This window comes from Herpailurus yagouaroundi, unplaced genomic scaffold (genome assembly GCF_014898765.1).
Source record: "Herpailurus yagouaroundi ecotype Mexico unplaced genomic scaffold, PumYag 77, whole genome shotgun sequence".
NCBI lineage: Eukaryota > Metazoa > Chordata > Mammalia > Carnivora > Felidae > Herpailurus > Herpailurus yagouaroundi.
In genome coordinates this window covers 14,397,094-14,410,870 of record NW_024412388.1, presented here as the reverse complement: position 1 = coordinate 14,410,870, position 13,777 = coordinate 14,397,094, and the positions used below count along the sequence as shown (strand labels likewise).

The following is a 13,777-nucleotide window of genomic DNA, read 5'->3' as shown; positions in this document are numbered from 1 at the left end:
AATATGTTTCAGGGAGGAAGAGGTTCCAAGCTGAGGTTGGGGCAACTCGGGATCATCTGGCATTCGGTGCCCGAGACCATAGCTGGGCATGGGAACACAAAGATGGGCGAGAGGAGAGAGGCTCACGTCCGGTGGAAAGGACGCATGTGGAAATGGACAGTTATGAAAAAAGTCAAAACTAAAAAGATACAATATGAGGGGGAAGGATATAACAAGTATTAGACTTACAAGTATGTTACCCAGAACCCTGTGGTGTTACTGCGTTCATCCGTTTTACACATGAGAAAACTGAAGCTCAGGTTAAGTCGTGAAGCCAGTTAACTTTAATTTTAATTTTGACCTAAGCCCAACCATCCTAAGTAGGACCCAAACCGAAATGGAACAGATTCGAAAAGCCTTTATCATTTTGATGATTGAGGCTGCAGCAACGACCGGGTAGTTCAGAGCTAAAGATAAATACGATTTTCAGGCACAGATAGAGGGCGTTAGTCAGGACACAGGAGTTCTGACAATCAGTTTGGCTCTATCACTCGTACTGTAAGCTGAGTTCTTAGAATTAGGATATGGTAGGGGCACCTGGGTGACTCCGTCGGTTAAGCATCGGACTTCGGCTCAGGTCATGATCTCGTGGTGTGGGTTCAAGCCCCGCGTCAGGTTCTGTGCTGAGAGCTCAGAGCCTGGAGCCTGCCTTGTAGTCTCTGTCTCCTTCTCTCTCTGCCCCTCCCCACTGTGCTCTGTCTCTCTCTGTCTCTCAAAACTAAATAAATTTAAAAAAAAAAAGAAAAGAATTAGGATATTGTAGGAAGAACAAAGAAACAAAAGACAGAGCCATAATATATAAAGAGCTCATGCAAATCAATAAAAAAAACCTAATAAGAAAATAGTCAAAGGAGATCTACACAGAAACTCACAGAATAAATACAGTTGATAAATTTTTTAAAAGATGCCACCCTCATCATTAATGAAATACATGCAGATAAAATCAGTAAGATACCATTTATCAACATGAATAACATTCAGTGTCGGTAAAGATGTAGAGAAATGGGCATTGCCATACGCTGTTGGCCACAGTTGAACTTAGTAAATACTTTATGGAGAACAGTTGCCCATATCCATCAAAATTTTTAATGTACCGATGTTCTGATCCCACACATTCTGACTTCTGTGATCCTGCTCTACTGGACAGGGACACACACACACACACACACACACACACACAGAAACGGATGTGCATAGAGAGACATTGCAGCTTCGTTTCTAATTAAAAATTTAAAACAATCTAAATGACCACAAATTGGAGAACAGTTAAGTGGGGGAAGCAAGCACAGCTCACATATCGTGAGTCCACTTCTGAGGGAAGAAACTTGTGTGTGTGCATATGCGTATCTATATGTCCGTGCATACACAGGAAGGTCCAAAAGGCCCAAAGGAAACTGGTAACGGTGGCCACCCCTAAAGATTGGAAGTCAGGCATAAAAGAGACTTTAATTTGATTTTTTTTTTAAGTAAGGATAGTTTTAAAAACAAGAGAAGAAAATGAATGGACAAAGCTTCAATTGGGGGTCAGGCAGCCTTCAGTTAAAATCTTGGTTCCGCCAGTTACGTACCTATTGGGTGGCTTTGGACAAACAACTCTGAATCTCAGTATTCCCACCTGTGAAGTGGTGATAACAGTCCCTCCTGCACAGAGGTTCTGGGGAGATTAAACGACGTTATTTAGGAAACACACTGGCACTTAGTAGGTGCCCAATAAACTATAGCGGTTATAATAACGGGGCTTGGGGCGCCTGGGTGGCGCAGTCGGTTAAGCGTCCGACTTCAGCCAGGTCACGATCTCGCGGTCCGTGAGTTCGAGCCCCGCGTCGGGCTCTGGGCTGATGGCTCAGAGCCTGGAGCCTGTTTCCGATTCTGTGTCTCCCTCTCTCTCTGCCCCTCCCCCGTTCATGCCCTGTCTCTCTCTGTCCCAAAAATAAATGTTGAAAAAAAAAATTTTTTTTTTTTAAATAACGGGGCTTGTTCACACAGCGCATGATTTTTCGGTGTTTTTCATAAACAGCAAAAGGAAAGAATTAAAATTGTATGGGTGCATTATGAAAGCAGCAAAAACGTATTAAATTCATCTGTTCTGCTGCAAACCTGAGGCTAATAAGCTTGGTTTTCAATTATTTTGTGGGATCCTGAGCCATCTCTCTAGAGAAAGGAAGAGGAGGAGGAAATCCAGGAAAGAAGGGGCGAAACACAGACAAAACAATAACTATGGTTTCTTGGTTAAACTGAGCACCGACCACGATTTTATATTCTTGGCCCCCAAAGGTGTTTTACTTGCATTGAACCTACTTAAATATGATGGGTGGAGGGAAAGGGTGGGGGAAGCTTCAGGGCAACACTACCAAACAGCATACATTTATAATTTTATCGTATGCATTAATAAAGCTCTTTGCAAATCTGTTCGCTTGGCTGGGCTTTCGTGAACTGCCCGGAAGCTAGCCGGGGCGAGTGGTAATGCTCCCTGTTGTACTGTGAGGAAACCGAAGCTCAGAGAGGGTCAGGTGCCTTGCCAAGGTCACACAGCAGAGCCAGGATATGAACTCAGGCAGGCCTGTCTCACTCCACGGTGAGAGGGTTTCATTCTGAGCCTCCCGGGGCACTTCTTGCAGTCGCCGCTTCGAGTACCCCGTGAGGAGGGGATCATGGGGAAAGAGGCAGTGGGGACGCCTGCCTGCATGTGGCCTCCAGGCCTGGGAGCAACCAAGGCAGCCCTCCCACAGGCCTTGTGGTGGCGAATCAAGAGTTCGGTCATGATTGGCACATCGGCAGGGCCTGGAGGGCCACTGAAGCCTGGCTCGCCAGGCCCCCACCAGGGAGCACTGATCCAGCTCAGAATACAGCACTAAGGCACAGTTTTGTCAGCAGCAAGCTCTCTGCCTAGAAAAGGAAAAAGACCCAAGAACGGACACAGAAGGCATGGGACTAACGTCCCCAAAGGAACATATATACCAGGCACGTGAGGCACAAAGGATTAATAATACCAGGGGTGGGGGGAGAGGTGCCTCAGGAGCACTCCCTGGGGGAGGTGATGTCCAAGCTGAATTTTGAAAGGATAGACAAGAGCCCATCAGACGCTGGAAGACAAGGCCAAGCAAGAAGGCCGACAGCAGGAGGCGTAATCAGACCAGATGCTTCCAGAAGATTCACGTGTGTGGGCGCCACCTATGTGATGTGCCACCTCAGCGTATGCTCCTGCCCACCCTGGGAAGTAAGATGCAGTGAGGAGACTGAGGCTCAGAGGAGGCAAGCAACTCGCCCAAGGTCACACAGCGAGTAACAAGGTGGGACCCGAGCCTGGCTCTGTGTGGTCCCGTGCATAGGATCACGGCCCGCCCTGGGCGAGAGAGGCAGCTGCCAGATGGAGAAGAGTCCCGAATGCCAGTGAAGACCCTATGGTTTGCTCAGCACAATTTAGAAGATACAGAACCTTCCGACATATGTTCCTGTTCTGTCCCTAAATGTGTACCAACAAGTAAGTGCAGTCAGCGTTCTACGTACAGTGTTGTGATCATTAAGACAGAAACAGTTTGGAAGGACTAAGGCTGACTTTACTCATTTAAAACTGTCTACAGCAGAAATATTTACAGACCACCCTCCTACCCAGTATCTGATGCTCGGAAGTCGTGATCAATGCAAAACAACAACTTGAGTTCATCTTTCTTCTCCCCTTAGTCATCCGTGCTTAGAGACAGTGCTTCTCGGGCCCTCAATATTAAGATAATCCCTGGGACTTGCAAGGATTGCTCTCTGGAGAGAGAAAAGGAATTTTCTAGAAGAGAAGGCCCAGAGGCCACGGGGAGGCACAGTCGGCTTCTCAGAGAGAAGAGCGGTGGTCAGATGAGGGTTTAAGGGAAGCCGCAGTGGCACATGGGAGGTGAGGCCAGGAGCAGAGAGCGGGGAGAAGGCTGTTGCATTGGTTCCTGGGGACTGGAGTGCCTGATCTCAGGGCTGGGGCACACGGGATGGGTAATAAGAATCAGCAGGACTCTGTGGTGACTTGGTCATCGGGGAAAAGGGGGCCTAAGACATTGCCCTGCTGGTTTCTGCCTGAGGGACCAGGAGGATGGCAGTGGAGAGGGAATCCAGGCCGGTGAGCTCGGGTGTGGGACACATCAGGAAGGTCTGTAGGGGGCCCCTCGACTCTGGGCCCCGGTCCGTCCAGGGGTCTCCGGGGTGGTAAACACACAAGCGCCCATGCGGTCAGAGAGCACCTACAAGGGAGCCTGGGGAGTTCCCCCAAACCCTGGGCCCCAGCCAGCAGTCACAGAGACAGGGCAGGGACCCCTGACTCTGACCCCTTCTTCCCTCGCACCGCACGGGGGCCCTTCTTCCACGTAAGAACGCAAAAATAACGGACTCAAGTCGCTGTACGAACCAGAGTCAGAATCAGTCTAAATAAAAGACAACCAGGTCTGCTAAGTTAGATGCAAGTCCTGGATGCAGAGGGGAGGCGAGGAGTGTCCACTTGCACAGACCTGCTGAGCACCAAGGCCGAGGGCACGGCTCTTGGTTGGCCCAGCTTCAGCCGGACAAAGTCAGGGGTTCGAGGGGAAGGCTGTCTCGTGGGCCCCTCAGACCATGTCCCCCACAGATGGTGCCCCTTGCACCTGAAGAAACAGGCAGCATGGGGTCCAGGGTTCTCTTCCCTCAGGACTGTGTGTGTGGCTGGGGATGCGGGTGCCGGGAGCAGGGTTCCCCGCACCCCTGAAGGTGGAGGACAGTTCCCAGGGCGTGACCTGCCTGGACAAACACCTTCGCCTCTTCCAAGATGAGTGAGAGCAGGGAGGCCTGCGGGCTGGGCCGGGCCTGACTCAGAGGGCGAGCTGGACAGACAGGAACCCAGACCTCAGAGTTCCGTGCCACAGAGCAGGGTAGACCCCCAGCCCCCCGCAGCCCATTCACACCAGGAGGATCCCTGCTGCCTCTCTCTCGTGGAGCCCCAGACCAGCCACCCTGGAAGCCGGAGCCCCCTCCAAAGCCACATGCTGACTTGTGAGAACCTCATCTGGCTCCCTCATTCCCTCACCCAGCACACACCCCACCACTGCGCGCCAGGCACAGTTGTCGGCGGTGGGGACCCAGCACGAACAGAGCGGGCAGCACCCCCAAAGAGGCGGCCACTGCTCCACCATCGTGCCCCGCCGTGTGCGGCCAGGGCCCCGGTTTCCCGCAAACGTGCCGGTCCCGCCAGGCTGTCCAGGGCCAGCTGGGGCTCCCAAGGCTGATGGCCCCCACTTCTCTGCCCGCAGGGGGGACTGGCTGCTGAGCTTCGTGTACCGCACGTCCTCGGTGCAGCTCCGCGTCGCCGGCCTACAGCCCGTGCTGCTGCAGGACAGGAGGGTAGAGAACGTGGACCTGTCCTCTGTCGTGAGTATCGCCCGTCCCGCCTAGGGCCCTGCGTCGGCCAGTGGGGGTGCTTTGGGACTCCAGCCCAGCCACCGCCAGCCCCAGGGCCACTGGCCGGGAGGTCATAAGAATTTGCTTGCGAAGAGGTCATCGCGCCTGTTTACGGGCACCGTCTTTGTGTCAGAGCTTTGCCACCAGCTCCGTACACGGCCCCAGGGGCCTCCATGGTTAGGCCCATTTCACAGATGAGGAAAAGTGAGGCTTAGAAAAGTTCTTGTCATACAACTGGCGATCAGTAGCCTGGATGTGCCCCTCCAGAGCCATGCTCTTGGCCCTACATTGGTGCCCTCCCCCTATTTCCCAGCCCCAGGTACTAGTCAGGACAGACTGTTCCCCCCAGAAGTAAGGAGAACAACCAGAGGGCGCAGGTGGGGGGACTGGGGCTTGACCACAGCAGACATCCCCAACTGCCAGGCGGTGACACTGCGGAATGCAGGGCAGGGAGAGTGTGTTCCAAGGACTGCCCACCTTGGAATCATCAGGGGGGGAGGTTATTTAAAATGTAGGACGCCCCCCCCCCCCCCCGCACACACATGGGACACCAGGAAAAATAATATAAGTAAATAAGGAAAAAAATAAAATGCAGACCTTTAGATCAGTCTCTCGGGGTAGAGCCTGCCGGTAGCCTGCCAGTCTACGGTTGAACAGACCCCTCCCTCCCCAGTGGTTCTGGACATCTAAGACTAGGCTTCGATGGAGAGCACAGATGGCTCAAAAGAATTCTTGCTGGAGACGGGGTGGGACAAACCTAACTTGAGGTTCTAGATCCACCTGCCAGGCTTGAAGGAGCCTCATCCACCTGCGCATGCCTGTCACAGGGAGCTGTCTGTGGGGCACTTGCCGTCCAGCTCTGAGCTGGACTCAGCCTTTGCAGGTACCAGTGTCCCCATCGTACAGATGAGGACACCGAGGCTCAGAGAGGCTAAGGAACTTGCCCAGGGTCACACAGTGGGAACATGGCCAAGCAGGACTCAACCCCAAGTCTGAAGCCAGTGGGCATCGCCCTTGCTCGGAGAGCTGTGGCCGTCAGTGGGAGAGGGGCTCGCTACTAGGAAGGCGAGGGCACTGAGCTGCAGCGACATCCACAGGCCGCCTCCAGCCAGGGAAAATCCTTGTGATGCAAGGGGCCCCTGAGAACAAGAACGAGCATCTGATTGTTACATGGTTGGCCCCAGGCGTCAGGTGCCAAGCACTTCCCAGGCGTGGCCCAGGCTTCCCAGGTTCCACACCAGGCACCCGAAAGCAGACAAAGCAGACCCCTGGGGGGGCATCTGAAAGCCCCTGGGGGGAGGGGCGCTCTGGAAGACTCCAGCTTCCCCAGCGACACCCGACACCCACGCCTCACCTGGATGGTGGATGGAGCTGGGCACCTTGGACCCTGCCCTCGCGCACAGCTCACTCAGGGCCGCGTGGTTGTTGAAACCTGCCCGAGGTCTGAAAGCAGCACAGGAGAATATTCTTGCACAAAACACTTAAGGCCAGAACTTTCTCAGGCACTGCCACCACTGAAGCCCATGGGCCGTGTCCTTTGGCTGAGCCTCTCGCTCAGCCTGCCACCGTGCTGCTGGGCCACTTCCTCCTCACTTACATCATTGCTCCCCAAGTACCCAGGATGCTCGCACACAAGTCCTAACCCCCCAGAAGAACACGGATGGAGCAGCCCCCTGCCTTCCTAAAATATATATACTTTTTAATTTTTTATTTTTTATTTTTTTTTTGAGAGAGAGAGAGCATGAGTGGGGACAGGGCAGAGGGAAAGGGAGACCCAGAATCGGAAGCAGGCTCCAGGCCCTGAGCTGTCAGCACAGAGCCCGACACGGGGCTCAAACTCACAAACCGCGAGATCATGACCTGAGCCGAAGTCGGACCCTTAACCGACCGAGCCACCCAGGCGCCCCAACCCCCTGCCTTCCTAACTGGTAGCTTCAGAGGCTGGCGTTTGGCCCGAGAAAAAGGACCTTCTAGACTCACACATACGCAAGACTGATGGTTCCTGGTTAGAGAGACGGTCTTCCCGGGACAGATAAGAGCTTCTACCCCCAGCGCCACATGAGGCTCCTTGGGTCATCTGTCTCCCTGATAGACCAGCTTCACATGATGCGAACCTCATGGCAGCCTGTGTAGTCGGTACTGGGCATCTCCAATCACAGGTTGGAAAACTGAGACCTGACAGAATGGGCTCATGGAGCCAGAGGTCGTGGATCCGGGCCCTGAAACCAGGCCCAGGGCTGTGCTGTCCACTTCCCTGTGGGGTGAGGTAGGCTGAGTGACAAGACCGGGAAACCACAGGACCACAGCGAGGCCTCCTGACCGTGTCCAGGGGTCGCCGTCCTATTTAAGGGTCGCTGTTCCCTGAAGGGGTGAAGGACAGAAGTGACTTTGTGCCTCACCGTGCCCAGTCTCCCTCTGCCAGAAGCATCAAAGGTGCAAAGGGTCAGAAGAAACATCCTCCTGCGTGAAATTCCCTTTAAACACCACAGAGCCCTGGCAAGACCCGCTTTCTGCCCTGGGGAGCCCCTGAGTGGGATACAGTGACAAGAGCACAGCAGCCTTTGGCACCAGAGAGGCCAGGCTCTGCCGCCGGTATACTGGCTGTGTGACCTCAGGCCAGTTACTCAGCCTCTCTGTGCCTCAGTTTTCTCCTACACGAGATGGGGGGAGTCCCCTGCCTTCCGGGGCAGCACAGGTAAGATGCTTGCTGCCTCGTAGGCCTTCATGTAATACTAGTTCCCTCCTGTCCTACCCCTGCCACCGTCTTCAGTTCTTTCGCCCCTCAGACCCCTCTCCCTCCTCAGACCGTCTTTGAGGCGGCTTCTGGCTTCGGAGATCGCAGCTCTTTATCACTTCAGGAACACAGCACAAAAAAAGCAGTGCCGTCCTCTTCTGGGTAATTGGAGGTAGTTAGCATTGCTTTGGTGCTGAAAATCCTTGCTGGAGGAGAGGCCGCTGGCCAGTGAGTTCCCTTCGCTGCTGCCCAGGTGCTCCGGGCAGAGGCCTGCGCGGTCCGCCTTCTCCCTGCCGGGCCGCGGGCAGAGCCCTTGCGCACCAGCCCCGCGTCAGCCACCCACCCAGACGTGGTCCGCGGTGGCTCCTGGTGGCGGACAAGCCTGAGCCAGCAGGGAGTGAGGGGCTGGCCCCGTCGCAAGCAGGCAGCTCCTGTTGGGGTGAACGAAGCCGACGAAGGCCAGGCGGCCCTCCTGCCCTTTGGCCTGTCCCGTGTGGGGACCAGGGTGCAGCGGCTGGGGGCGTCTGGCTCGGGCGGGGCCAACTCCTGAGGTGTCACGGGGTTTCCGCTCTCCACGGCCCTAAGGAAATGCCAGCTGACTTGTAGAACTTAGTGCAGGGCTGGGCTCCAACGGTGGCAGTAAGAAAGCCGGCGTGTGCGAGGTGCTGCTGTACCTGCTTTGCACACCTTATGTCGCCCGTCCCCATAGCGGTCCCGTGAGGCAGGGACGGTAGCCCTATTGTACAGGTGTGGAAACCGAGGCTGCATGCGAGCGGTCGAGCCAGGTGAACCTGGGGGGAGCAGGCAGGGCCCGGGCTCTTTGCCGTTGGACTCGTGCTGCCCGCGCCCACACGTCTCTGGTGCCCCGCCGGTGACCTCTACCTCCGGGTCAAGGAGTCTGCCACGCGTGTTAGCTCACTGACTCCTCCGACCAGCGCACGTGACGCGGGTGCCTTCCCTAGCCCTGCTTGACAGATGTGGACACTGAGGCCCAAGGGGTAAAGGAACCCGAAGGGGCCCGATGGGCTTGGAAGGAGTTACTGGCGGGCAGAGGCGGGCAGCAGCGGCCCAGTCGAGGCGGGTCCCAAGATGCCTCACGAGGCAGCAAACAGGCAGTGCTGAGGCCAGTCCAGGCAGCGTGGATCACCGGGCGCCGGGCCAGCCGTGGGCAGTGCAGCGAGTTAGAAGGGGCCCCTGCGCTCCCTAGGCTCACAGTCCATCGGAGGATACAAATGAGCAAGCAGACGAAGACAGTGGGGTGCGGCGGACACGGTCACAGAGGAGCCCCCGGGGACAGTCCCTAGCCAGGGAAGGCCAGAGCTGTGTCCCAGAGGCAGGGAAAGCCAGGGAAGGAAGAAGAGCCGTGTGGTGGGATTTCCACCTGCAGTCAGCGGTAGCCGGGGGCCACAAACCCCTCCCTTCCTGCCTGCCTGCCTCCACCCAGCCCAGCACCGGCCCTTCACTAACAGTTCTTGTTTGTCCCTGTGGGTCTAGGTTTCTGCTGGCTGGACACTGAGGTGTGATGGCTAGAGCCCGGACAGCCATCTTGGGTTCCCAGGTGGATCAGCCCAGCCAACTCCCTACCCTCTATCCCCTATTGTCCCTTCCAGGGAAATTAAGGCAAGGGAACTCACTCACGCTCACGCAGCACCAGCCATGTGCCGTGTACCTCGTGGCTTGTACGTATTATATCTTCCCCTGCACCCCGTGATGTAGGCATCACTAACTCTAACTGGGTAATGTCCCAGAGGTAACGTATGCTGATTCCTACAAAGTGCCAGGCCCTTGCACTCTTGTCATAGACTTTCAAGGTAGGTATCATGATCCTCATTTTACAGATGGAGAAGCTGGAGGTCGGGACATTGTTAAGACTCACCCCAGTTCCTCGTAAAAGGAGGAGCTGGAACCCCTGTTTCTCTGAGCCCGAAGTTAGGTCCTCTCTAGTGCTTTGCAGCCACTAAGGTCCACCCTCTGTGGAAAGACACTGCCCCACCCTGCCCTCCACCCGGAACGCAGGGATCCGAAAAGCCCCCCGTCTGGGTGTACGTGCATGTGTGTTCACTGAACGCTGTTAAAAAGTGTTTGTAGAGAAAGGTTCTGGTCATGAGCAAACCACCAGGCTGTACAGGAAATTGTGTCTTCGTGTTCTTGAGAAATCATTTGAATAGCGTGTGATGTGTGGTTCCGGTGAGTGTTAGCAGCAGAGCCTTCGTGCGGTTTCCTAAGCGTCCCTGGCGTTTTTCCTGTCTTCTTTCTAACAACAAGGAATGTTCTGGGTTGCACTCACCTTGGGCACTAAGCAGACCCCCCGGAACTGGCGGGGAGAGCAGGAGGCTGCATTTCAGGGAGCAGATCCCAGCTGAACAGCCCCCACTGCAGCATCTCGAAAACAGCACCACACAGCTTGGCCTTCAAACGTGCTGTGTGTCATGAAGCAAACCACCACCCCTCTCTGGACTTTGCTTTGCTCTTCAGTAAAATGACAAATGATTTTCAGCGTTCCCCACCGCAGCCGGTTCTCTACGAAGAGACCAGGCCCCAGATGCCAATCCCGACTCGGACACTTCCTAGCTAGATGACCCTGGGCAACTCACCTTACCTCTGCAGGGCTCAATTTCTTCATCTACAGTTAGCAGCCGACACCTGTCACAGGACTGTATCCATTAAGTTCGTCTCCTGCGGTGTATTATGGACCTACTCCGTACGGGGCATTGTCCGTTATCACAGTGAGGCATCGGGCATTCTCAGCCACCCCTGAAGCCAACACAAAAATGGGGGTGTCCCTATTCTCTGAGGAAGAAGGTGGGCACTTCTGAGTCCTCAACCTTTGTCATAGTAAAGATTCAGGTCCAAGGAACAGAGGCCCAGCTGAGGTAGCTTGAACACACAAGAGTTGCTGCTGTCAGGGAAGGAGAGGCCATAATAGGCAGTTCAGGGCTGGAATGGTAGCTGTGCAGGCTTCAGGGGTCAAAATTCCCTCTTGCTTGTAAAGGGCCAACTCTGGCCCAAGATTGCCGCTCAGGCTCCAGCCATCGCGTCTGAATTCCAGCAAGCAGGAAAGAGGACGTGGAGGAGAGAAGGGCACTCCCTCTGCCTTTTAAAAAAAATAAGCTCTGGGGCGCCTGGGTGGTGCAGTCGGTTAAGCGTCCGACTTCAGCCAGGTCACGATCTCGCGGTCCGTGAGTTCGAGCCCCGCATCAGGCTCTGGGCTGATGGCTCAGAGCCTGGAGCCCGTTTCCGATTCTGTGTCTCCCTCTCTCTCTGCTCCTCCCCCGTTCATGCTCTGTCTCTCTGTGTCCCAAAAATAAATAAACGTTGAAAAAAAAAATTAAAAAAAAATAAGCTCTATTCCCAGCACAGGACTTGAACTCACGACCCCGAGATCAAGAGTCGCATTCTCCACTGACTAAGCCAAGCAGACACCCAAAAAAATAAAAATAAAGAGGCACCCAAAGGGTGCCACATAACACTACTGCTGCTTCCCGTGGCCAACCCTTGTCACAACACTACACTCAGCTACAAAGGACGGGGGAGAATGGACTCAGCTATGAGTTCTCATGACAGAGAAACGGGGAGTGAGAATTGCAGGACGTACCTAGCAGTCTGCGCCGCAGCTGTTTTCAGTTTGGGGGCTTTTCCCGAAGGAATCCTCCCAGCCACGCTCTGATGTAGCTACTCTTACTGTTCCCATTTTACAGCTGAGGCAAGTGGAGGTCCGAGGTCTAGAGAGGCTCGCTCGCGGTCCCACAGCTGTGAGCAGCAGAGAGCTTCTGCCGTACCTGAAAGCTGCTGGCAGAGAATGAGAACTTCCACCCCAACTTTCTATCAGGAGATTCCTTCCTGCCCCCAACGGACCCAGACTATGTAGAGAGACATCCTTCATCTTTATTTAATAAACTCTAGGGGCGCCTGGGGTGGCTCAGTCGGTTGAGTGTCCGACTTCGGCTCAGGTCATGATCTCATGGGTTCGTGAGTTCAAGCCCCGCGTCGGGCTCTGTGCTGACAGCTCGGAGCCTGCTTCCAGATTCTCTGCCTCTCTCTCTCTCTCTCTCTCTCTCTCTCTCTGCCCCTATCCAACCCCGCTCCCTCCCTCTCTCTCTCAAAAAAAAAAATAAACTTAAAAAAGTATTTAATGAATTCCGGAGTGGCCTTGAACCCAGAGGCTTCCCAACGCACTCTGGATTTGAGAGTCCTTGAGAGCTAGACTCCTGGTGTCAGGGATCGGGTTGCTGAGGCTGCTGAGGGAGGAGAGGGTGAGGCCCAGGAGTGTAGCTTGGGGCCCTGGGGAGGGCAGGGCTCTGACCACCCACCACGGGTCAATCACTGCTCCCCCCCTGCAGGTCAGCGGCCATCTGGACTACGCCAAGCAGATGGACGTCATCCTGAAGACTGTGGGCATCCACACCAAGCCAGGCTGGGACGAAAAGGGGCTCCTGCTGGCCCCAGGCAGCCTGCCCCAGGAGGAGCCTCACCAGACAGCAGCCGCCTCCTCATCAGGCAAGACCACACCTGGAGACAGCCCCAAAGTGGCCACAGCCACTGACCCTAGCCGAGCCCCGGTGCCGGCAGGGCTGGACCCTGCCGAGAGTCCCCAGATCTGCAGCCACGGCATGGGCCCCAACCCACTGGGCTGCCCCGATTGTGCCAGCGAGACCCAGGGGCCCTGCGCAGGGCTGGACTGACCGCAGAAGGGGACTGGAGCTGTCTTCCCAGGCTCCTACATGCAGCACTCTCTTACCCCTCCACCAGGTGCCCCCCATGAGTCTGAATGTCCACCGGTGCCTTTCCTAAGTCAAAGGCGTTGGAATTGAAAAGAAAGGAATTGGAAGGAGGGGGATTCACAGAGAGACAGCGTTCCCTCTGTGAGCAAGCAAGGCCAGAGCCCTGCAAAGACGACCAAGCACAGTTTAGAGCCCCAGGACTCAACCAGCCTTGGGCTTCCTATATTTCAGGTCACAGTTGTGGGGTCTGGCTGACCATCTGGGGGCCTGGGGGGCTCTCTGGGGCCCAAGGCTTCCAAGGCACCATTCCCCCCCTCCCCAAGCCCCAGTAAATCCAGGTGAATGCCCATACTCCAGGGCTGCCCAGCAGTCTACTCTCTGCTCTTGGGAGATCTGATCAGATTTGCCTTGTACAGCTACCCAGGCTGTGCACTGCAGAACCACAGGAGCTTCAATCACATGTATGTGATATAACGGGCACACTCCCCCAGTTGTGCTATGGTGGCCCTGGATCTAACTGGCACAGTGTGCTGAATATATGCTGAATCAGCATGCACTATGGTGGGGAAGGATTTCCTAGAACAGGAAGAGGTGATCATGATTATCATAATAAAAATAACAATAGCTACCACTTATTGAGAATTTACCATGGACGGAGTACTTTCATGAGTTGTCTCAGCTGACCCTACCAATAGCTATGAGGTAGCTACTGCTATTACCTTCATGTTACTGAAGGTTATTGAGATCCAGAGAGGTTAGGTAACCTGCTCAACATCACACAGCTGGTCAGTCTCAAACTCCAGTCAGATTCCAGACTCTTGGCCACTGTATCTGAATCTCCTTTGCTCCTCCCAGTGCTCCTGAATGACAGGGCCAG

At 55.0% G+C, this 13,777-nt stretch overlaps 1 protein-coding gene across 3 annotated transcripts in view; it reads left to right on the top strand.

Annotated features, from left to right (window-relative positions):
* Positions 1-13,546, top strand: part of TMCO4 (transmembrane and coiled-coil domains 4) — a 95,979-nt gene extending 82,433 nt beyond the window's left edge. For all 3 annotated transcript variants that reach the window (XM_040463207.1, XM_040463199.1, XM_040463217.1), the window contains 2 exons: positions 5,298-5,415; positions 12,520-13,546. In XM_040463207.1, the coding sequence (XP_040319141.1) occupies positions 5,298-5,415; positions 12,520-12,861 (460 nt within the window). In that variant the 3' untranslated portion in view covers positions 12,862-13,546. The remainder of the gene's footprint in view (positions 1-5,297; positions 5,416-12,519) is intronic.
* The last annotated feature ends 231 nt before the right edge of the window (positions 13,547-13,777 follow it).